The sequence below is a fragment of the Centropristis striata genome, chromosome 21 (genome assembly GCF_030273125.1).
Source record: "Centropristis striata isolate RG_2023a ecotype Rhode Island chromosome 21, C.striata_1.0, whole genome shotgun sequence".
Taxonomy (NCBI): Eukaryota; Metazoa; Chordata; class Actinopteri; order Perciformes; family Serranidae; genus Centropristis; species Centropristis striata.
The window spans coordinates 12,321,397-12,347,725 of NC_081537.1; the positions used below are offsets into that span (position 1 = coordinate 12,321,397).

The window sequence follows — 26,329 nt, forward strand, 5'->3', positions numbered from 1 at the left end:
TTTGGACATCAACACCACTGGCTTGTTACTTCACTTGGAGTTGAGCCTTTTGACTTACTTGACACATACCCCCAAGTTTAAAAATGTAAAAAATAAAATAAAATAAAATAAAAAAGTGTGTCACTAATCAGCTAATGTCCCTTTATTTCCTGAATCAACTGACAATATGTATATTCTTAGAAAATCGACGCTTCACTCCCAGATCAGCTTTATTTGAACCCATTTAGCATTTACAGCATTACATTTGGTAATATGAGTCGTTAAGGATTTGAAATTTAAAAGTTTAGGACTTGGCACTTTTAAGTCTTGATTTGGCACTTGAGACCTACGTTTGACTTGAAAAATGATGACTTGGTCCCACCAATGATATGATGCCTTCTGAGGATCCTTTGAGCAAAGCTAGCGAGCAATTTCCCCGTTGTGGGACTAATAAGTCTTAATATCTAAATCTTGGAGGCCTGAACATGGAGTACTAAATAATGTCCATTAAATGACAGCTGTCATGGTCACCCACATGTCCACTGAGGCATTATGATAAAATATGTTCCCATCACATGGTGATGATACTGCAGAGCAGTCTGGGAGGCGGTTGTCAGAATTTTGACCAATACAACTTCCTGCTTAGAAAAAATCCACTGACACAACCTACAGGAAAGCATTTTAGTCTGGAGGGAAGCCAAGCAGACGGGATGTAGTAAAAGCACTGATGAAACCAATATTTTCTGGCTCACTGATGACTAAGGCAGTAAAGTAATGCATTAAAGGTGCATTATTGTTGCATGTGCCTGACGCCTGATGCTGCAGCATGTAAAGAGCAAACAAATAGCCAAATTACCTCTCCTCCAGACTTTACTGCTAATGCCAGAGAGAAAATATGTGCAGTCAGCCCAAATTGAGATGCATTAAGCTGTTTTAACAGATAATTGAGTTCATTTTCCTTCCAAAGTGTTTGTTCTTCACTGACAGATGGGTGCCTTAAGGCGGCCGTGGACCTACCAGTTGATCATAAATTACACATGAGTTCTGATGGGCCAGTGATTTCTCCGGGGTGGATCCAGAATCAACTATGCATCACTTCTTCTTTCTTTGGCACTCTAATCCTCCACTGGACCTCTAAAAACATTACTGTGCATGCCTCAAACTGCCATTGATAAAGTCTCATATTTGCAAAAGGGAATCAACATGAAAAAACAAATATCTCACCTCTATTAATCTCTATAATTTCTTCTTGGGCGAGAGGACAGTCACCCCCAATGCCTCCCGACCCCATCACTCCACCTAGGACATTTCCCAAGAGCCTTTGCGGTGACGCGGTAGCCATAGCCAGGGCATCTGGCTTGCAGTAGTTGGGGGACCCTGGTTGGGGTGCTCGGGGGATATGTTTGTTCTTCTTTTTGGGCAGCTTTTGTTTGGCCATGGCCAGAGAGTAATACATGCCGAAGTTGTTGACAATTACAGGTACAGGCATGGCAATGGTCAGCACACCAGCCAAGGCACACAGAGCACCCACCAGCATCCCTGACCACGTCTCCGGGTACATATCTCCATAGCCCAGCGTGGTCATGGTCACCACGGCCCACCAAAATCCTATTGGAATGTTCTTGAAGTTGGTGTGGGCGCTGGCAGTTGGGTCGTCTGGGTCTGCACCAATACGTTCAGCATAGTAGATCATCGTGGCAAAGATGAGGACACCAAGGGCTAAGAAGATGATCAGCAGAAGGAACTCGTTGGTGCTGGCACGCAGGGTGTGTCCCAGGACACGGAGACCCACAAAGTGGCGGGTCAGCTTGAAGATTCGGAGGATACGGACGAACCGGACAACACGGAGAAACCCCAGGACATCCTTGGCAGCTTTGGAGGACAGACCACTCAGGCCCACCTCCAGATAGAAGGGCAGGATGGCGACGAAGTCGATGATGTTGAGGCTGCTTTTGAAGAATTCAAGCTTGTCTGGGCAAAAGGTGACACGCAGCAAGACCTCAATGGTGAACCAGATGACGCATACGCCCTCCACGTATGTCAACCAGCTGTCGGTCACCACCTCATATACAATCTCCTCCCGAGTCGAGTTGCCCACCGTGACGTTCTCTGTTTTGTTGAGGATGGTGTTGAAGGCCTCATGCGTCTCCATGCAGAAAGTGGAGATGGAGATGAGGATGAAGAACAGGGAGCCGAATGCCACATACTGCAAGAAAGAAAGAAACAAGAAAAAAAGAGAAAAAAAGATAGAAAGAGAAAGGGTCAATTGCAAATAAAGATAATTAAGCAAGCCAAAGAACATAGAAATATATAAAGAAAAATACATTCAGGCAACAGCAGAGAAAAACAACTGGCGTATGTGTTTCCCTCCTACGTACACAAGTGTAAATACTATCCTATGTACACAAAAAATACTTCTCACTCTGTAATGGTCAGCCATATTCAAAACGTTGGACCCATTCTGAAATAGACTTCATTTAAAAAACAAAAGAGAGTTGTACCAAACCAGTGGGCAAGTGGACCTGCCTCGAAAAGGAACTTGGCATGATTTGTGATTAAAGTCTAAGGATAATCAGACTCAGACTAATTAGACCTGATCAAATGATATCTGACAGTCATAAACAATGAGGCCATAAAATATATTTGCTTTCAGTATCATGTCAGGAAATAACGACTTCCAGTGATTATGAGTTTATCAAATTATTGAAAATACTATGAGTTTAATATTTAAAACATATTTTAACAAATACAAATAAACAAGATACACACTTCATTAAAGCAGATCTGACCCCTACTAAATGATAAATAAATAAATAAATAGCCTGACCAAAACCCTACTGGTCCTGGCTGAGATTTGTGATCCTGGAAACACTCCTTAAATGAACAGTGTGAAGGAGTTGGTAGCATATAGCAATGAGGTTGCATATTGTGACCCACCAAATATCCCTTCCCTCCCCCCTTCCTCTCTAAATGTGTCGGAGAAATACCATGGCCTTTTATGTAATATAAAAAAATTAAATCCCTCTCCAAAGCCTCTGTTTGGTTTGTCCATTCTGGGCTACTGTAGAAACATGCTGGACTCAGTAGAAGAGGTATAGTTCTACTTTAAGCAAATAAACATACAATCATTATTATCATATCATATCCAATCATATTATTTTCAAGTGAATCCAAAACATGAAGTGGATTATTAAATAAACAGAATGATAGTACTAAGTTATTTGTGGTTTTCTGTGAGAGAGGAGGGACACAGGAGAAGATGGAGAGATGACAAGGAAAACAAAACAAAGGATATGATTAGTAAATAATTCATGATGTGTATGCCAAAGTTCAGTAAATGAGTGAGAAATCCCACACATCAGTCCCACAGCTCACTGTGTGTTCTGTGTTCTCAGAGTCCAAACATGAGTCTGGTGCAACACCTAGTGAACTGCAGTTTTCTAGCACAATAAGCTGCAGTCAAGCAATAACTCACAAAATAAAATTAAAGATTTTCTTGATTTGTCTTGAATTTTTGGTTAATTATTTATAAATAATAATTATATATATATATATATATATAACATATCCTTACTGGATATTTCGAGTGTCTAGCATTTTAAAGATTAAATTGCCCCATAAAATTAAGGTTGTATATGCATATAACTGCACATATAGAAAAAATGTCTATCTGTTTTGCAAGATTAATCTTAGTTATTATCAATGTTTGTTATTCATTAGTTATTTCACAAATATATTATTTTTGTAAGTAATATTTTATTGATTTTTTTTTATTTTATTGGTATAAAAAAAAAAAAAGGTAATGTATATGCCTACATTAGGATGCGGCATCATAATCTTATTTACGTTAGAAATAACACCGTGATTCTTAGACATATGTAGAATATGCAAATGGGAACATTATTATAAAGTATTTTATACATGCTATGTACTTCATATCATCATCATTTTGTGTTAGAAATATTAAATATTGTGTCCCTTGAAGTGAACTTGAGGTTTACATGAAAAATGTTTTAACTGTAAAGCATAAGCTGATTTCACTGAAACAAGAAATATTAAAGTCAATATTTCAAAATAAAATGTTCATATTGCCTCTAAACCCCTCTACATTTTTTGAGTATTGCATTAGTATCCTTTCTATACTACAGTGTCTTCCAGCTCCATGTTTGCTTGTTTACTTCTGTCTTTGGGGTAAATTCCTAGACATAAAGCAAAAAAATAAGCTGTTGTGTTCTAAATGACTTTATTTCTCTGGTTTGTTTGCTTTTCCATCGCTCAAAGGCAATTTTCTCAGCATTAAACATCTGCGTGAACTTTCTATATGTCGCCAAGCTAATGATTGTACTGTAACCCATTCAATTGTGTCTGAATCAATGACAGTAGCGTGATAACACCAGTGTATGCGTGGCTGAGGCACAATCTTTCCCCCATTGCGGCCCATTCCTACGAGCCCTGCAGTGTATTTATAGATGCAGTATACTTTGTGCTTTATCAAATAAATAATAAAACAGACATGGCCTGAAGAGCAAAAGAGAAAGGTAATTCATACTTGAGTGGAGCCCATATATATAAGAAGCCTGAGTGCCTTCAGTGTATTGTGCATGTCACGGTGTATTTTCGACATTATGCACTTATGTAATATCAAGAGCAACATACTTATAAGAGGAAGCCTTATAACTAAGCAAATGGAGGGAACCAATTTTTGGTTGTTTTTCTTAAAAAGGTCTCGCTTCTCTCTCTCACACAGCTTTTCTTTGATTTGGAAATTGAATGAGAGCCTACACATATTTTCTCTAAGTGCCTTCATGACAAACAGACAAAGCAGAAGACTTAAGGCTCTGAGCCGTTGTATTTATTGAGGAGATTAGCTGGCGACTAATATTAGCCGAAGCAGTGACCTTCCAGGAAAGAAGTCAGAGATGTAGTACATGCAAATGTCCAATCTGTACTTTGATGTTGTTACATCGGGATCTATTTTTTGTTCAATTAAATGTGTTTTTAAGGCTTCTCTCGAAATAGTTTGACAGTTTAGACCACCAGGTTTATTCCAGGTTGTTTTCTATATTCTCAACCTCTTCCCCCACACTCCCAATCTCTCCCGCCTTTTTTTTCTCCTCTCCATCTCCATCTCTTTTCCCTACCTCTTTTCTCCTCCGCTATGTTTTTCACTTGTGTCTGACCTACTTTCTCAGATTGCTGCAGTGCTCTCCCCCTCTGTATCATGAAAACACACACACACACACACACACACACTAAGGTTCTCAATCACCCTCCTACCTCTACCCCTATACCAGCCCCCCTGTCCCAGGGAAGCAGGATAGCAGGATAGCACCAGCGGGACCTGCTCAGGATGTCCCCTCATTGGCTGAACACTTGAAAACCTTCACATGTACAAATGAGGGCAGAGCGGAGAGTTTTGCCCTGAAGTGTTACGCGCTTATTTTTTATGTCGCTGCTGCCATTATACCTTACAATGACATTAATGATACATAATAACGGTTAAACTGAGTAGATAAGCAGCGCTGCTACTAGTAATGAAATATTGAGGCTGATTAGAAGTGTGAAATCTGTCCTCAAAGTTTTTCATGCTGCAGTGGGTATTTTTTAAAAGAATTCTGTCATTCACATGTACAAACACACACACACACACACACAGGAGGAAAAACTGCAGTAGCATCATATCTTCTATGTAGGCTACACAGGTGGAGACACAGGAGGGGGCGGACAGGTGGGAGGGAGACCAGACGATGTGGATCCATGCGTAGAGAAGCACAAAGGAAAAAAGTTGAAGCAATCCACCAGAAAGGACAGAGCATGAGGAAAGCGAGAGGAGGTGAGGACCGCGTGCCAGAATAGTGAGCGGGACTCAAACACTGACGGAGGAAAGTGTCCCGAGATAAGTTTTACAAAGGAAGCTCGTCGTTCTGATGATGTTAAAGTGACGTGCCGTGCAAAGACGACTTTTAAGAAGACAAGAAAGAAATGATGACAGTCAGAGTGAGATGGAAAGAAAGAATAAGGAAAGCCATCAGGAGGTTGAAGCCTAATATTAAATGACAGGCGTGAACCATAAATGTGACTTCTGTCAACCAGAGGGACAGAGGGAGTTCTCTGTGTGTTTTTATGTTATTGTCCATACAAAAGGAAAACATTGAATGCACATATTTCACTTCCTGGAAGTAAAAACTAAAAATAGATATACATAATAAAGTGTTCGACTATCATGTTGATCAGATTCTATTTAGATCCGTTCTACATTTCCAAATAATGAGACCTGAACTATTATTTTTCCACCCAGACATTTCTGATTTAACATACTCTGACACAGAGTTGCATCGATCATTGGCCAACTATTGATATCAGCTGACATCAGCAAGCAAATAAGATGACATTCGCCGGTGGCAGTGGCTGATGTTTTTCTGGTGTGTCGCATTCATTTTGCATTGGTAAGATGTTGTGTCGGTTTTGTGCATTCAGGCAACAGGAGCTATACGGCATATGTTGCTACTGCAGCAGCTGATCATGAGAAGAAGCCACAGGACCGACCCGATTCTGGCACGCAGTAAGAAAGCAGCGGGTGACGTGTGCATGTGTTGCGTTTGTTTACAAATGCATGTGAAAGCAAATGTCAGCCATGTTGGAGAATGACAAAAAAATGTTGCATTCTGTATTAAAAACACAAGAGGTGAAAGATAGCCTCTAGCTTCTCCTAGAGTAGATAGTTGTAAAACAGTTAAAAGGGCTTTTGTTTTCTTCATTTTATTTATTTATTTGTGTTATTATTATTTTCATTTATTTTGGTCCTTTCAGTATTAATAATCGAATTATTATTTTCATTAGTGCGATATGTTCATAATGTTTTAAGTGTTGATGTTTATGCATTAAAACAAAAAAAACAATAAATACATGTTTGTTTGCTTTTAGAAAAGGATTTTTAAGCAATTATTTTCTACAAAACAAATCTTTATTTGAAAAAAGGCTATATATATATTAATTTTTTTTGTTCGAAATTGTGCTCAATCAAAGATAATGTGATGACATCATTTTAACACCATTTAGTTATTTTTCTATTTTGACACAAAAGGAGGAATCATCAACATCAAAAAGAAAATTAACAACAACAAACATGGACGTCAGCTATTGGTTTAATTTTCATCAATCTCTCTTTTTATGAAGCTGATGCAGTATGAATGTAGCGCAGCCACTAGAGATTTGTGATGCAACGGCAAAGTCTCTCCTGATTTGCAGATTCATCCTCTTCCTCTAAATTAAACTTTGGTGTCGGGTGAGCCAGAACTCTGGTGAGGAATCTTATACACACAGGAAGTGACACATCTGAATTTCAATCTCAAACCTGAGACTGAAAGACTAAACGTGTTCCTAAACAAGAGTGAGGACACACTCAGTACAAAGAAAGGTTGACTCATCATTGACAGGTAAACCTATGCAGTGAAAATCAAAAATACATGTTTGAGAAGGGCACAAATTAACACTGGCTAGTCTGTTTATGCTATTGTGTGAATTTGGTGTTCACCAAAGTATATATTCCATATACACCTATACCACAAACAAACTAGAGAAAGATATAGACGTATGGGTATGGGTGTATATGTTTCCCAATTGCATTGATATGAAAACTTGATAATGCAGAAAACTATGCTTGAGGTGATTTATTGTAGAAAAAGTGTCTTATCATGAAATTTGACCAGCAGTTTGTGCTGGACAAATAAAATGTTCTTCCCTCCATCACTAAGAGATGGCTGAAAAGCAATAGTGAATGGGCAGTAAAGTGTGTCATTACTTCTCAAAAGATGGTGATATATTTGACAATAGCCGTGTTTCCATTAAAATTGAAGCAAAATTTAGAAATGTCACATTAAAGAAAATGTGAATTAGTGACATTTCCATTAACTGGTATAGAGCGAATAAACAAAGCTGCATAAACGTAGTTCGGTCAGAAGGTGGCAGTGTGATGTATTGCTGTAGACTAATCCGTCAGTAAACAGTAGAAGAAGTAGAGATTGCCCGAGAGAAAAAACAACAAAAAAGAAGTTGCTAATCGGACAACTTTGGCCACCAACAAGAGAAATTCAAGAGAAATCTTCAGGAATTCGATGACATTGGGCAACTTATATTTATTCTTTCATGTCAGCTCATCTTGACGCCAGAGCAGAAACAGCTGATGAGTCAGGTTAGTTAAAAGTTTGATACGCAAGAACTTATTCAGAAAAATCGTTTCTGCTTCCCGTTTAGTGCAAGAACTGTTTTTTGAAAAATAAAAAACCCCACCTCAAGTAAAAACTTTTATGCACATTTTCGAAAGTTTTAATCAAATTATTGTCTTTCCATCAAGCTTTTCTCATGCAAACCTTAAAATGCGCAAAAAATGCATTGATGGAAACAATGTAATGTATAATTAATTTGTTAAAGAAGCCTCCTGAGTACCTTTGCAGAGTCAAATCTGTGCAAAATGGGTGCACAATCCACATAGAAAATTTTTATTTTCATTACAGGTCATGAATTCACTAAATCAGCCGCCATATCTGTAATCCAACCCCGCAATAAAGTGGCTATCAGCATCAGCCTTAAAAATTCCATATCGGTCTTATAAGTCTTAAAACAAATTAACCGATCGAGGCAGCGTTGTTGCCTGCAACAACGCTGCAACTTGTTGAGATTAATTATTTCGTCAATGAAGGTTAGTTGCTTTGAAGAGAGATAACATAGGTAAAAGCTGCAGTTCCTGGCCAGAAAGGGTTCAAGGTAAAACAGTGATAATATTCTAAATATAGAGTAAACTAAACAGATTTTTATTTTAGATGGCTAAAATACATTTTGCTGTGCTTCCATGTCGGTACTCGGGGCATTCAGACCTCATCGACTGCAGGTTATACACTGACTCCGGATGTATGAAGCACCTCATACAACCTCACAAAAAAATCTACTTACTGTACTGTAATTAATTGGACCATGCTATAGTTAAAAGCCACAATACATTACGGCTAACAAAGTTTCATTCATGGTTTCAGTAATTAAATGATACAGTAGTTCAAGATGGCAGAGCACAGTGGATTACACATCAAATCAATATTGATCAATCCATCACAGCAGCCGGTCCTTTTTAAATATGCAGCAGCATGTCAAGCAGAGATCTTCTGTGTGATAGAGACGCACCCCCACTGCTTAAAATTTGCTTAAAGCTACACATCAGGTGTGTGTGTGTGTGTGTGTGTGTGTGTACTGTATGTGTTGGCGTAAGTGCCTGGCACCAGTATGTGTGTGTGTGGACATGACTCACAATGCGAGCGAGACAAACAGCCTATGGGCACAGGAGGTGTGTGCGCACACTTGCTGATCGCAGATAGTGAGTGGTAACTACATGAGCATTGAGGTGATGGAGAGGGATGGAGACAGAAGGAAAGAAAGAGGTGGAGGAAGATGATAAAAGGAGGAGTAGCAATCTGTCACTTCACACTTATTTATCTCCTCAGGCACTTTGTTTTTGCTTTCTCCCTGCATCCCTTGCCTTGCTGCACCGATGCAATGGTGTATGTGTTCGGGTGGTGCACAGCCATGTTAATGCTCTGAATGTACGACGCAGAGGCATGCTGTAAAATCTGTGTGAAGCTTAATGCGTCCGATCCCCTACAGTAAAGCTACCATGTGTGACACCTGCAGTCCAGTGACCTTCAACGCCCAATAGAGTCTCCCTCGCTCTCTAGACTCTGAAATTAGATTTGGAAAGATCATCAACATAAATTTAAAAGAGCCAGAGTCAGAGATGGAGAGAGAAAGAGAGAGAAGCAAATGAGAAAGAGCCTTAGAGAGAGAGAGAGAGAGAGAGAGAGAGAGAGTTGATGATAGAGAGCGTTGATTGTGTTTCGGTGAATGAATGAAGAAGAAAGAGTGAAGGAATGGAGGAAGAGTAGATGAAAAGGCGAGCGGAGGAGAGAAGACAATGACGTGAATCTCACCAATCTAGAGGGAGAGAGCAGGGCATTGGAGAGTGAGAGTGCAATAAAGAGATAGAGAAGAAGAAAGGAGGAGGTGTTGGGAGAGCATGAATGTAAGTGATATAACCAAGGAGAGATTGTCGGAGCTGATATTAGCCCTACAGGCGTTTTTGCATGCACGGCGGTGCGCCGTGCTCTTCCTTAACGGGACCCTAGTGGCGCTGTGTTTACTGCACCACCATCCAGAAGAGCTTTATCATTACAGTATTACCACAGCCCTGCCTGGCTCTCTGTCACCATGACAACCACTGCGTTAGCCTCTGCTTTCAGGCACCAAGGACAGGACTAAGCCAAATACTGCTCCTACAGCTGGCGTAAAGGGCTGAATGTAGAGCAGAACTGTGATCATTCGCCCGGCCGCTGATTGTTCGATGAAAGATTAGCATTTATGAGGTCAAAGGTGAGTGACCTTGACAGATATATCGAGGCAAATAAAGGGGTTTTGATTCTGATTAACGGTGCTTTTGTTCCACGCACGCTGATGTTTGATTAGCATTAGTATGACGAACGGCGCCCGGTTAGACTGAGCATGTGGAGCCTTTCCCAGAGGGCAAAGCAAATGGGCGACCACTGCTGCAGAGTCAGCAATGATGAGAAGACATTGAAGGATGATGTGGAATCTGCACATGAATGAGGCATGAAAAATGAACATTTAAACGATGTGAAATACAGAACGTTTTTCCGAAGGGCAACGCAATGGGTTCGACTCGGATCAGGTGATTAATCTATTATCTTAGGTGAATGGCTGTGGCCATCACTCAGAGACGTCTAAAGTAGCCACTTAGCGTGCAGTGTGAGTATAACCTTGGGTGGGTTACAGGAATAGCCCTCACTTTTGCCTTCATCATCACTGTGGTCATTGTTGCCGTTATAATCTGAGAAACACTGCAGAGTAATTGAAGGTTTTGCTGCTTTAGGCCGAGATTACAAAATTTAGAAAAAACCTAAACCTAACAGTCAAACACTCTTGAACAAGACAAAGAGAACAACTAAAATGTCAAAAGAGAGAGAGAGTTCCCTTTAGGGACATGGTGTGTGAAATGGACAAGCAGCAAAACTGAGTGGAAAGGCAGAGAGAGGGATGAAGAGAGAGAGAGAGAGAGAGAGAGAGAAGTACAGAAAAGATGTCTTTCATTTTTTCTACGCGTTAAATTATGAATTACTTTAGTGGCTTTTAGCCGTTTATGACCCTTAACCTCGAGGCATGTGAGTTTAAGTTATGCTGCCAGGGTCCCTGAAACACGACTAAGATGATAACCACGGTTACAGTATTCACCCTGTCATTTGGCATTTAATCGCTAATTACAGTTAATACCACATAGAAAGCATGTGTAATTATCTTTCAGTTATTGATTTGAAAAATCATTCTGGGAAATGTTAAAAAATGACGACCAATGATAATAAGTTATAGGCCTGTCACGGTAATTACAATATTGAATTTATCAACAGGCAAAGTAATTTGACTATCTGGTGAACAAAGTGGAGCATTAACCCCTTTGTGTTTAGATTTACCGCCCCTGGGACATTGGGCTCACGGGGCTATAGCGGGGTTAAATTTGCTTGCAGAGGTTCTTTGGGTTTTCTCAAATGTCCTATTCACATACATTCCTTCTTTATAATGATAACATGCAGTTTAAGGCAAACCACATAGCTTTTCTCATGCAGTAAAATGTGCCAGTTTCGCCTACTGTATATGAATATTTCTGCATATATTTCTGCAATCCCTAAACAGGCAAATGCACTTCAGAAAGCCAAACATTAATGTTCTGAACCCTTGAACACCTTAAGAGGTTTAAGTCATTAATTAAGTCATTTTTATTTGAGATTTATGACCAGAACAACTTGACACACAGAGCTGAGCTGCATCTCCCCAGCCTTCAGATGATGTGAACCACTTCTATGAGGCATTTATTGTTGACCTGCTATCTCCCCCTTATAAATCCACTGCCCAAAACCCCAAATTCTCAATAAAAGGGGGCCAAATGATAAGGGGTTAAGCAGCCAAAGATTTCCCTCAGGAGGTGGTGGAAAACCAAAAACTGAGCTAAAAAGAAGGAAAATGTGGGACTAAATATGTTGCTCTGTAGGTGTCTATACAGTCAATTCTCTGTTGCTCCTGCTGTCGCCAAAACAATTAGCTATTGCAGACTCAAAGGCATTAAACATGATTTATGATATACAATCTGACAAATTCGAGGAGCTGTTATCACCAAACATTTGGAGTTTTACTTGAAAAATGACCTAAACAATGGATAGACTGACAGTTATCAATCAGGTGATATTTTAGTGCTTTTATCAGTTACATTACTGCAAAAACCTAAGCAGCCTCCTCTTTGTACTGCGATAACATGACAGACATTTTGATTGTGGTGGTTCTACTATTGCAGAATAGTAGAATGATCTTGTGGCCCCTCAGCTTATTTCAAAGAGGGGATCCATGACAGCTGATAATAACAGACTGACAATAGACAGAAAGCAATATCAGAAGAGATATCAAATTCTTGTTAGCCTCTCTTCCCGTCCCAGAGGAACTGCAGCCATGGTCCGCCCTGAGGGGAAATGTAATCGACGTTAGTCCGACGCTGGTCCGAGCCGGGACAGGCGGTTAAAGTGGGATATTGTGAGCTTGTGCAAGGTGTCACAACATGGGACACTGCGTAATAATGAAGGGCAAAAGAGGTGAGGCGTGGAATAAGGGACGGAGGGACGCACATATGTGCGAAACATGTGTGCATCAATACCTAAATGCTGTAGATGAAGGAGGAGCGATGGAGGTTGGGGAGGAGGTAGCACTGAACTTATTAGAGATATAATTAGCTTCTGCTCGGGGTAATCCCTGCATACACATGATTTTCCAAGTGGTGCAAAAACCGTCTCTGAGGTCAGTGCTCCTGGAAGTGATCCTGGTAAAATTTCAATCACAAAACAGACTTCTGTTTCAGACATTCCCTGAATGACTCAACTCCTTGACACGCTACAGTCGAATCGGTAAGCTCTCCTACACACATACATGCAAACACACACACACACACACACACAGCCGACACGTCACAGAGAAGAATCCTCTCTGCAGCGTTCAGGTCCCCTCCATTTAATTCCCACTGCAGTCCTGTCAAACCTTTGTGATGACACAAAAATACTGTGTGGAGGTGAGTGAACTGTACAAGTGTCCGTTCCCTCTCATCTGCTTTGTATTCGCTCCAGATTACTGCAGCATGCTATGTGCATTTGTCCTTGCGACACAGCCTCCACGCCCCCCTCTCTCTCTCTCAGCCGATCCTCCCTTTTTCCTCCATTCCTCACCCTCTGCTCCATGTTTGAGACACGCAAAAGCAAGTTTGGCAAAGCTGTCCTTGTCCTAATGGCTATGATGACTGACTGCCTTCATGCCCCCTCCTCTGCTCCGTCCTTTCTCCCTCTGTCTTTGTCCCTCTGCGCTTCAGTAACTATCTGTAGTCCACCTCACAGCTTCATCATAAAACAGAAAATGAAATGGGACACGCATAAAGGACTTTTAGCTTAAACAAGAGCACTGCAAAAATGAAACTTACTTTGTCGTGATGCTCAGAAAGTTAAATCAAAGAAATAAAAGTTGCGGAACGGACAAATTTCAGAGAATGATCTCAGCAAACCCCCCACACGATATTCTGATACATTTCCATCCAAATGCACTCCTGAATCAGACACACTTCTAGAGATCACATTTCTATTTAAAGTAGTCATTCGCTCTGCCTCCACTCTGCTGCCACTTGGACAGGAGGGACAATCACGAGGAAGCAGATGGTCACACAGGAATTGTCCCAGTGACGCCCTCCAATATCATTTTCCAAAGGAATGAGCAAGGATACAGTTTGACTGTTTGAGTGCCACGGGGAAATGACACATGGCCAACTATAGACTAAATGCTTAGTCAAGGAGATTGTCATCAGTAGAGCTACAGTATTCATTTTTCAAACAGAAATGCCTAGGATTAAGAGTCTTAATTATGATGGGTTGTTGCTTTTCTTTATGGTTTTGAAGTGTTTGTGACATCACCTTAGGGTTAAAGAAAATTTTATGGCCATTTTTCACGGTTTTCTAAAAATCCACAAATGTAATGTTAATAGGCAATAATAGCTGATCGCAGCTCGAATAGATATTAGGTTGGAAATGTAAGGAAATTTAGTTTTTGCTTTTTTTTAGCACTATTATATTTCAAAATCCACTGAATGCTCAGTCACCATTATTCTACAGTATTATTTAATTGTATGAAGGATGATTAAGAGAAAATAAAACAAGAATCTTGATAATTAATCATTGCAATATGTAATTTATCTGCTGCTAGGGGTCTCTCAATCAAAACAACAACAAAAGACGGAGCAATGCCGTTATTGCAGTCAATTTTTTCCGGTTAGAATTCCTTCAGTGTTCATTGATCAGAAGGTTTTTACCGTGAGCCGAATTATCCACAGAGGTCTCATCATCTCCAAAACAAATGTATCGGATGATTAAAACTAGTAAAAGCACTGAATAAAGCAGTTCCACCTCAGAAATCTATGTTTCTCCAACACTATTTGGCACATTGGCAGAGGGGCTGGAGCCGAGCCGCTGCCAACTATTGCTCAGTTTGTTTCTCTTAGGACTTTAAAGATCCAGAAGTCTAATGATTAAAAGCCTTTATTCGGCTAAAATATGTAGTTAAAAACAACCAAGATCTAGAAAGTATATCATTAAAATGGGACTAAAAACTAAATTTATGACAACTTCTGGCCAAAAGCTGACACACAAAAGTGATATGACGCTATTAACAAGCAGCGGACACAGAACGAGTTCTTGGACAATAAACATTACTCTGGTTTGATCATTATTGGAAACATTTTGGATTATATATTTTACACAATTTTACACATTTTAAACCTTTACTGCCTAAATTTATTTACAACTATATGTATCAAAAAAAATATTATTTGTGTTTTTGCTTTTAAGCAGATGCTAAATTAAGTGGAGATTGTTCATTTCCATATAGCACATACAATAGATATAGATTTAGCTATGATGCAATTAACAACAGGCATAATTGGGCATATTGATGCTGCTCTTGCTGAAACTGGGCTTTGAAATTGAATAAAAACATATGTTTCTGTACAATCATTGCTGTTCCATCATCACATGTATGTAGCATACATGGAGTGTGTCGAATATGCATTAACAACCGAAAGCAGTTTGGTTAGAATTTGCGACAATTGTCTACAAGGCGTTAATTCGGAAATGTTATGTATCATAAGTAAAAAATACGACTGATTTGTTGGTTCTACTCTCCCAAATGTGTGGATTTGCTATTATTCTTGTTTCCAACAGAATATTGAGTTTTTGAATGTTGGATTTTAAGGTTTTACAGTTATTTGCTGAACAAACTTTTTTTTTAATCTACAAAAAAATCATCAAAAATGGTGATTGATTGGAAACCTTGTCTGTCAGCTACTTCACCTTCAGTTTGTTGGTCTATGTTTTTGGGGCATTGGCATGTGTGAGCGTGATCTGCGGGGTTACATGTGGAGGCGTGTCAAATGACGTGATTTATCTGTGTGCTGTGAGTGTGAACGCTCGGCTGAGTGGTTTATGGGCAGCTACACTTACAGAGCACGGGCCAGTGTGTAAAGGTGAGCGCACTGAAAGTGATTTATGCTCTGCCAGTTGTTTGCGGGGGTCAAATGTAAGATGCATGTTGTAAAGGAAGTGGGTGAATGTGTTTCTATACCACATTAAGTCTGTTTAGTTACAGTATGTGCTGGATATTGCTCATGAATAATTGACTATCTTGATGCAGTGAAAGGATTTTTGATTCAGCACGCAATTAAAACTATTTTTCTCTGTGTGCGAGCACACTGTGTACTTGTTTGTTTACATATACACGTGCTTGTGTGTGTGGTGGGTCCATGCGACTGTAGTACACAATACGCTGCTCTCTCGTGTGATTTGACAAGATTTGCCCCATTTAGAGAATTCAGACTCCCACCACTGTAATCGGCTCTGGCACTGGTGAGCTCTCCACCATGCCACTGTCCTGAATCATTTCGATTTCGGGGCATAAGAGCAAAACGTCCAGGGTTTACCACAAGGTCCAACTAATTGACTGTCAGTACGGCGGTGTGGAGCGCTGATTCAGCACTTAACCGGCATTGCTAAATGGACCGGGGCAGAGGAAGAGGAGGAGGATGGCTGAGAGGGACAGAAAGAGTAGAAGAAAGGCATTTGGAGTGATGATAAAGCAATTTCTGCAACATAATCATAATCACACAACATGTTAAATGCTTTTGTCTAGAATGTAATGTAACACTTTAAGCAATAGGTCGACATTATGGAAAATACACTTGAAATACCAGTTTGTGTCTTGCCAACAGAAGATCAATACCACTCATGTGTCTGTACGGTAAATAGCCTATGCAGCTGGAGCCAGCAGCCAGTTAGCCTAGCTCTGTCCGAAGGTAACAAAATCTGTCTACTGGCACTTTCTCGAGTTAACACTTTATATATTGTTTATTAAATCAGTAGGAAAAAACTTTAGAAATGAGCAATATTGGCCTAAAACATGCATATCCTTATCTATCAGTATTGCCGTACATGTTTTCCAATATGTGCTGATATTAAACCCTTATTTTACAGAACATATGAAAAGACTGATCTGATTGAGAAATAGAATATAGGGATATATTTTATTTATTTATTTAAATGTACAGCAATTGACTGATACTGAACATATTTATTCAGATATTTATTATATTTTATTTATTTATTTATTCTTATTCTTATTTATATATATATACATATATATATATATATATATATATATATATATTATTTTTTTAAATGTTATTTATTTGTTTTATTTAAATGGACAATAATTAGCTGATACTAAAATACTATACTTATTTTGCTTTGTTTAAATTGTAACTTTTATTTTCTCAGTGTTTATATTTATAATTGACAATATAATGCATTGTGTGTATAATGTAAAATAATGTTAAATATTTTCCCAGATAAAATTCGTAACAGTACTGGTCACAAAAATCCCATAATGGTCAAGCTCTAGTTAAAATGACAATTTGCCGTGGGTTATGTGCCAAAGTATTTCTTGCCTCTGAGCAGTTGCCAGGCAACCAAGACAGTCAAGGAGATTACTGGTCCCAGCCAAGAAATTGTCAGGTACTTAAAAACGGCAAATTCGCTTTTTGATACTTTTTTTCTACAGAGCCGGGCTAACTGTTTAGCCTGTTTCCAGTCTTCATGCTAAACTAAGCTAACCTGCTGCTGGCTGTGGCTGCATATTCACCATACAGATGTAAAAGTGGTATCAATTCTCTGATCTAACTACGCAAAAAATGTATCTACCATAGACTGAACCACGTCATTTTGTTTTTACCCCTTTAAAGTGCTTCTCACTTATTTTACACAGAGATCAAGTCTTTGCCCTTGTTATGAGACATCAAGCATCTATCCAGTAAAGTATCGCCAACAGACAGTGCTCAAGTTACATGGCAGCAAACCAAGGGACTGTGACTCCCAAGGATGCAAACACAACACGAGAAGGCCTGCGGTACAAAACATTGTCAGGGAAAATTGAAACAGAACACGATACGTTCACCAATTGCAGGCACAGAAGAGGCAGGTTGACTAATTATCAAGCCCCTGCCAGCAGCTACCGCTTGAGGAAAACAGTTTACCTTAATAAACTTGGTGAGCACTTAAGAATACCTCCCTCCATCCCTTTTTTTTTTCTTTGTCAAGACAGGTTTGGTGCTTCAGCTATTTCCAGTCTTATGTGTTCATACAAGTTCATAATCCCATCCTCTCAACAATAATGGAGGAATAGATTTGCCACCAGTGAATGAAATTAAGGCCTCGTTTTCCTGTCTTTGCTATTTTCAGGCGAAGCCCACAGGGATAAGCACAAGAATGGAAGTGGGAAATAGGCCTTTCAGCAGGGTCGGGTTTGAATGGAAACAAATGGGAAGCATGAATACCAAACCCTGCTGCTGAAAGTAAAAGTTTAATTCAACATCCTTATCCAAAGTCAGTGTATTACCTACAGTAGATGGTGGTCAGCACGCCCCCAGTTTGGAGAATTAGGCAGGAGTACTAACACAGAAGCTAAGCAATGTACTGCTGTGGACGGGGGGTGCACCAAAATGTATTTTAGCAACCAAAAAAATGTTCACCTTAAATATTTTCACTGTTTTACCTTGGTGTCAGATGACTCTTCCTGGCTTGGAATGGAAGCTGTTTTGCTCTTTTCAAAGCAACAAGCCTCTTCTGACAAAAATGGTCATTTTTACTTTGCATAACACAGGAGCTGGTCTACCGCAGCCTTGATTGGTCATTTTTTGTGTGTTTTTGATTATGGACCTTTTGTTAACTAGGTTACTTCAAATTTTGCTGCTGCCCCCGTCGACTTTTATCCCAATTTCCCCAACATCACCGACACCGGGACACTGCTGAGGGATGCTGAAGCTCTGATATTTGTACAACGACGTATTTGTTGCAGATTTATGGTGAGGTGCATCTTTTTTTAAGATCCAGGTGGTGAAAGTGGCAGATGTGATGTTAAGTCTCCCTGGAGCATAAAGTGTACATGCAACAAATAACAGAAAAATACTCCAAGGTAAAGTCCAGGGTTCAATTCACAGTCACCTTCACCACGGTTCCAGCTCTGACCAGAGTCAGGAGGAACTGTTTGTGAAACTACATTGCTCTGGGGTGAACAAAACTAGTGCAAAAAAATCTCACAAGACCATTCAAAATTAGAAGTGACCTAGTATATAGTATAAATTAATGTCTGATACTGGTTAAAATCAAAAGAGGACAGCATGCGCTTCAAAAACCTTACTAAAAACTTTACTTTTGTCTTTCCAATCCCACACAGAACTCATCTTCTCTGTGACAAGGTTTTCTCTTCTTTTCCAGCCAAAACCATATCTATATATACACTGACGGCTATCAATACATCTTTTTTTCTATTTTCTGTCCACCACAGTGATTTTTTACCCGGAGACAACCTGTTCTGAGGCCGTCCGGCACAGCAGCAGGTCACATTTGTGTTTATGACAGCATTGTGCGCTCCAGCACTGAGCACTGTGGAAAAAAAGGGACAGCAAACAATGAACCACAAGACATGACCTTCAGGGAGAGAGGGGCTCTGGACACAGTACCGCTTCCCCCGAAAATGAACCAAATACAGGCACACGAAGTCCGATTTGGAGGGGGCAAAGGGGCATCTTGTACATGCTGAGCTACAAATGGTGCTTTGTCAGGAGATTGCTGACAAAGACAACTGTGCCCTTCTGGTGCAAAACTGGAGGTGACCAAAACACAGCGAAACGTATGGGACAGTGGGACAACATACAGATAGTAGTGGATTCTATGTGCCAGAGTAGTTTTTTACACTATGATGTACAGTGTGTCACATTAATATCTTTTATTCAGATTTACCATGTCCAAAATTGATTTTTTTATGCTCACTTTAAGATATAATATGCAACTTTTCTGTATTAAAATGTCTAAAATCGACTATACTTATATAATTTTGTTGAGCGGTGTACTCACATAATACCAAATGTTTCCAACTATTTTCAAACCCAGAGAAATTCGTAATATTAATCAAGTTACCGTTATGATAAATTAACTTTTTATCCAGTTTTAAAACACATTTTAATGATCCACTTTTTAGATATAATTTAACCAGATAAAGGATTTTAGTCACCAGAATTGAATGAATTTTAAGTTATCAGAGAAACAAGCTGAGCAAATGTTAGCAGCAGCTGTCTGCCAAACATTATTGGAGAATCACTGATTTTTAAACATAAAACTGCTTCATTCAGTTGTTTTTTTAATCAGTCTTTAAAGCCAGTTTTGTTCTTTTGGAGAGGAGAAGACCTCTGCAGATAATAATAATAATAATAATAATAATAATAATAATAATAATAATATATTTAAAAAAAACAACCTGCTGACAATGAACACTGAAGAAATCCTAACCAGAAGAAGCTGACTGCTGGTGCTACAAGCGCAGCAAGAACATATTGAAACTTTTTTTTTATTCTTTTGATTGAGAGGTGGAAAGAAAATCACATTTGGTGCATTTAAAGCCTGTTTTTTTTTAAATACATATATACATAATTAACTGGTTCATCTTGACATTGACAGTTTTTCTTGCAGTAACTGTACCATTTAATTTTTCCAAATTATCCCATATCTTAAGGGCTATTTCCTAACTTTGAGGCTTAAAAAATAGTTAGTTTAATACCATATATTCAACCTGAGTGTCAAGTGATTAGATCAAATTAGATTAACTCCAGTTCAATTACAAAGAACAATATCCACTGTTTATCAATACTGGTGAATCCTTGGATGTTCAATTAGGATCACTGTCATTCAAGCAGATTAGAGTTTAAACAGGTTAGAACAAATCTTTAACAAAGGGGATAAATTGCACCAAATTCTGTCAAAAATAACAGCACAGCTCCATGTTGTCTTAGCTGCACTGCCAGATCTATGTCAACCAGGCTTGGATCAATAAAGAAATCAGATGCAAATCGTATTGTATAACACCTCATCAAACAGAAACATATACATCCATAAATTCTGTCAATGGGTTAACGGTCGTGTAACCATCCAACTGAGTAGAATAAGCAATAGTCCTTGTGAGCATTCTCAGATTTTAAGAGGTGATAGAGAGAGAGAGAATAGCTTTCAAAACAGACAAAAAGAGAAGGTAATCAATTGATTATCAATCAATAGGCAGGCAGGAGGGCCGGGGTAGGAAGATTGGATGGCTCAAGCCTTCACAGATAATCGAAGATGCTAAGACAAGGGTCCCCACCCCCATCATGCAACGTCTTTCTCCCTGTGGTTGTCACCTCCTCCCTGTTTATCTCAATACCCCTCTTCCTCCTCTTCGTCTCCCCTCTCAGGCTCCCCTTCAGTCCCCCCCCCCCCCCCCCCACTATCTCACCCCTTCTCCATTTCCCTCGCTCCGTCTATCCCTCTCACTCTCACTCCCACCCCACTCCACCTCTTTTCTCTTCCTCCAGTGCTCCCCCTCCTCTCTCCCGTGTCTACTGCAGCAGAAAAGCCAGCACAGACACCAGCATGTGTGTGTTTGTACATGTGTGTGCTGCTACGGTAGATCCACGAGCGAGCTTCACACAATCATGAGCAGAAGGAGAAGGAGGAGGGAGGGAAAAAGGGAAAAAAAAGCCCTGCTGCATGCGTGTCGAACGCTCTGATCAAAACATTGATTGCTGATGCGTTACATCACAGCCATGCAAACAAAAAACCCTTAAATCATTAGAGTAATGTCTCTCCTCCTGTCTCCCTTTATTTCCTCTCGTCTCCCACTTCCTCCCTCTGTCTCTCTCTCATCTGTCTCATTGTATTTCCACATCAGCATCTCATTTTTCCCCCTGTCCTAGTCTCTCTGCATCTCTCTGTCTTTTCTCTCCACATATAAATTTCATCTCTCAGGACCGAAAAGACCAAAAGGTTCTGCCACGTTGGACAGGATACATTTAGAAAAGAGCGAGAGTGGGGAAAAAAGCAAGTGATCTGGGTCACAACGCTGTTTGACGTATAGCGCCAGCATATTAGACCTACAGAGAGAAACGGGGCTGTGTTCACCCACAAATAGAGCTGGTGTTGTGCAGCCATTGAAATGAATCCCACCTACTACCTGCTCTGTACTCAGCATAACCCCCAACATGCCGTCACAAACATCACTATCTGCAACCATTACGCTCAATGAATGTTTTTGTATGATTCATGAGATCCTGGCCACTGTAACCAGTGCATGTGGTGTAAAACTGAACATTACATAATATACAGCATTCTAGCAGCAAGGCAGCTGGTACAGTAGCCTGAATCCAAGAAATGGCAATGCTGCAAATGCCACCTCTTCTTGTTGTATGACAAATTCAGAATTCTGCACCAAATCCACTTCTGTTTACATAAACAAGCATCTTTTCGCCTTGCTCTTTTCGCATCTGTGCTGTGATTTAAAAATCCCACGACCCTGAAGCTGTGTCATGTAACATTTGGATATTCTGCAAAGAAATAAACCTCTATGAGCTGTTTGTTGCATAGAGTATAGAGGTTGGTGGGATAGTGAGAAATCAATCTGATTGGGATGAGAGTGACACTTAGAGACTTCCTGCCTGATCCCAAGTCCTGAGAGGCAGATCAGGTGGCCTGAACCAGACTATCGGTCCATCACACTTCCCTCTTCCTTTGCAGGGAATTTAATCCAGGTATGCAGATCTATACCTGGTGCCAGAAGAGGTGTGTGTGTGTGTGTGTGGGGGGGGGGGGGGGGGGGGGGGGGGGGGGGTTCAATTCTTCTTTTTTTCTTTTTTTCCCATAGACATTTAGCTATTTCTAGCGTGATGGCATGAATTGGCCACTGCAGGTGTCTGCTGACTGTCTGGTTCTGCATGTTCACCTAAAGTGTGCATGCATTCAAAGCATCTATGGGTCCTCACACACCCTCACAGCAGCAATATAGCACCAACAAAAGCACAGACAGGGTGCAAGACGAGGATGATAAAACTTTATCACTAAAACACAAATCAAAGCAGCAGTGATCAAGCAGCTGGATCCGTCTGTAACTGGAGGGTCTGAGGAAAAAAGAAGCCCACTGTAACTGTTTTCATGTACCACGGATCAAAAACACAGTCAGGGGGACTTGTTACTGGTACACCTGTATGATCAAATACCATCAAACGTTTGCTTTTAAGAGGTAAATCAGTAACTAGTTACATACAAACAATAAAAGGGCATTCCAAAATAGGCGCAAGTTGTGCGTAACGCCAATAAAGCCCGTGCGTAAAAGCCATGTAGCATTCAACTGGGACAGGGGGCTGGCTGGCAAAAAACAACCCAGCAGACTGTAGCACTACCAAGGGCAAATGTGGGGGAAGACATGCACTTTAGCACTGACGAATCGGCGTCGTGTGAGCGTCCCGAGTGCGCTGCTACAATAAATAAGACTACCATGAAATACGGCCCATTGATGTGCATCGTAAACGAACAAATATGACCTAATGAAGGCGTTTGGATGCAGGAGGCGCAGCGGATGGCGCGTTTGGAGGGAGATATGTATTAAAGCTGCTCAAGTAGCAGAATACGGCGATAGGAATTATGATGGCAATAAAAACGGCATTCAGTGTGAATCCTGCACGTCTGAAACATGTAGTAGATCAAGGAGAAGACATGGAGGTGATGTGTTTGACTAAAACCTTGGTCGTTACATCAACTAGTACCCATCTACCAATAGATATAGCAGCCATACCATTTTCCATTTTCCCCTATGCTATCAGCATTAATTATTCACTATCAGTAAGTCTATATCCTGCCATTTATTACAAGCTATCCCGCCATAGGGCCGCACACAGTTAATTATGAGTGACTGGTTTCAATGATAATGTGCAAAGAACATTAAAAAACAAAGTTTTAAAAACTTATCATGAGTCAAGCAGTGCATGAGGCAGAATATGCAACAGTACAGAAACAAGTTGGGGAACTCACCCGGGCATATTTGGAGGAATACGGGTCTTCAAACAGTGCCCATATTCGCGGCTGCCAGGTTTTCCACCAGCCCGCTTTCCTCGCGTCCTCCTGCATGCACAGTCTTTTCAAGTCCCCATCCGCGCCGCCCAGCGCCGGCTCGTCGTCCGGCGCGTCCGGTTCTGGATTCTCGAAGCTGTCCAGCGCCTCCTCCGCATCCCTGTGCTGCCGGTAATTCATCCAGCAACACGCCTCCACGTCCGTCTCGTCGATGCCCCAGAAAGCCAGCTCCTCTTCGAACAGGGGACCGCACACATCGTTGGGACAGTGCAACTTCCCGGTGCGGTAATAGTTGAGGATGAAGGAAAACACTGACGGGTGGCGGTCGAAGAAGAACTCGTCTAATTTGTGGTCGTAGTCGAAGTTGCTGAACGCATCCGGCTCGGTGAGCCACGACAAGCGGGTACCGGGCAGCGTTTTTAGGGTGCTCCGGTAGGTCTCATGCCGCACCCCCCCGCAGTTTATTACGATTTTCTCGCTTTCCGACGGACAAGTCATGTCTGCGCTGTAACATGCTTTGTTGGACGACTTGTTCCCACCCTTGCGCCCTTTGAAAGAGGATACACACACCGAACTGAGCATAGAGGACCGGGGGGGAGGGAGAGGATGAGAGAAACCGAAGGGAGGAGGAGGGAGGAGTCTGAGGAGTCTGCGGGGAGAGAAAAAGGGCAGAAATTTTAGCAGATGGGAGAAATATTATGTGGATTATCAACATTGCAATACAAATGTATAAACGCACTGATGTCAACTGTATGTGCAATCATTCACTTGATAATCAGCTGATGGAAGGGCACAAAATGACCTTGTGCAGGTGCAGTGAGTGAGAGGGGGGGGGGGGCAAGGGGGGTGGAAAAGTTGTTTTTGACATCCTGGAGCAGAAAGATGCCTGCAACTTATTAGTGCAACATATGAGAGCAGGTGAGCACATTCGTGAGTCAGCATCCTCACAGTGATGACACATGTCCCAGCACTCTCTGTCATCCCAGCCAATACTTTATGCTCTCCTCAAACTAACAATTGATCTGGTCGATTCTCATTCAAATCCTCGTCCTAATTAGGCCACTGTGAAGCTTGAGCATCCCTCGCCACCTGCACCCACCCTGCTCTTTTCCTCCACATGTGCACCCAAGGGGGGGCAAGGAGGAAAGAGTGGCACAAAGATGGGAGAAAAAGAGAAAACTAGGGTGTCCAAACCATCTCCCTGCTACTCCCCCCTTTTCCCCAAGATTGCCTCTCTGACGTAAGGTGGTGCAGCACCGTGTGTGCGTGTGTGTTTGCGTGTGAGCATGTGTGTATGTGTGTGTTAATTGCCTCCCGAGAGTGCGGTGTCCGTACTAATGTTAGATCTCCTCAATCAGCCTATGTGCGTGCTACACACACTGCTGCAGCCCCCTCCGACCGCACTCAGATTCATGCGATGCACAATTATGCCAATGCTCTCTCTGCCACTTGTGTGTGTAAAGACATGTAGGGGTAGAGGAGAGGAAGAGGAGGGTGTGAGAGAGATGAAAGGAGGAAGGGAGGTTAGGGGGGGAGGAAGAGTAGGCCATAAATCTGATTTTTAATGGGAGGATCGAAAAGGACAGGACAATCAGGAAAACAAGGCAGACAAAGACCTGAAGATGGGGGACGAAAAGAGAGAAAGAGAGAGAGGGAGAGAGGAAAGAAAGTGAATGCAGCACAGGCACTACAGTGAACAGCTAGTGTAATGTTGTCTGTTCCCTATTAATGGAGGAAGGGGGTTGAAGAGAGAGTGTAGGGGGGAGGAGGAGGAAGAGCATCGAAAAGGAGAGTGCACTATAAAAGTGAATGAATTCTGCTGCAGTAAAAAGCCAGAGTTATTTGCGCTCTCTCTATCTCTCTCTCACTTTCTCTCCCTCTCTCTCTCTCTCTCTCTCTCTCTCTCTCTCTCTCTCTGTGCGAGGTCGTTTCCATCCGGGGGGCTTACGGCGCTTCAGAAAAGACACGCGTTGGCAGCAGAAAGCCCATACATGCGCCGCATCTATGTTGTTAACCTTTTTCTCTATTCAAAGAAATGCACCACTCTCCTCCTTCCTCCTCCCGCCTCCTCTCCTGTGAGCTCTCGCTGGCCCTCCCCCCTCTCCCTTTCCTATACTACTCTCTCTCTCTCGCTCTCCTTCACTTTCTCTCCCTCTCTCGTTCACTCGCTCTCCTATTCCGCATAAAGGAATCACATTTCATTGAAGGAGGAGAATCAAGGCTTCATTTCTTTCTCCTCTTCCTCTCACAACACGGTCTTATTTCCCATCCAGTGCCCCTCTCTTTCTCTCTCTCATTCTTTTCTCCCCATTTCGCATTTCACTCTTAATGCATCTTTCTTCCATTTCTCCCCCTCTTTTGCTGCACCAATCTTCCTTTCCCCTCTATCCCAAAGTGAGCTTCCTTCACTTTGGGTCAACTCCTCTTTCCCCTCAGACTTTTCCTTCCTGTCAAGTAGGACACTGCAGTCTTTCTTTTCTTACTTGTTCTGAGTGCTTGCTCTGTTGTTTTGATCATTTCACTGCACTTTTTTATCTGCAGAAACAACTTTTTGTTCATGGAAAAGTTTGCTGTCTCAATTTTCTCTTCAAATCTTATACTGACATTAAGTTTGTGTGTCTTTTAAGATTTTTTTGTCAGTTTTGTTTTTGTATTCATTTTTGGTACAAAAACTATCCTTTTTTCATTTTTGAAGATCCTGGACTTAACAACACTCAGGTAAGGTCTAATAAGACCAAGGTTTT

At 41.0% G+C, this 26,329-nt stretch overlaps 1 protein-coding gene across 3 annotated transcripts in view; it reads right to left on the reverse strand.

Moving 5' to 3' along the window:
* Nucleotides 1–26,329, reverse strand: part of kcnc3b (potassium voltage-gated channel, Shaw-related subfamily, member 3b) — a 55,253-nt gene that overhangs the window by 22,780 nt on the left and 6,144 nt on the right. For 2 of the 3 annotated variants that reach the window (XM_059324551.1, XM_059324550.1), the window contains exons 2-3: nucleotides 23,547–24,234; nucleotides 1,204–2,185 (exon numbers count right to left, since the gene is read on the reverse strand). In XM_059324551.1, coding sequence (XP_059180534.1) covers nucleotides 1,204–2,185; nucleotides 23,547–24,167 — 1,603 coding nt within the window. In that variant the 5' untranslated portion in view covers nucleotides 24,168–24,234. Of the gene's footprint in view, nucleotides 1–1,203; nucleotides 2,186–23,546; nucleotides 24,235–26,329 lie in introns of those variants that run through there. The other variant, XM_059324552.1, reaches the window with a different exon arrangement.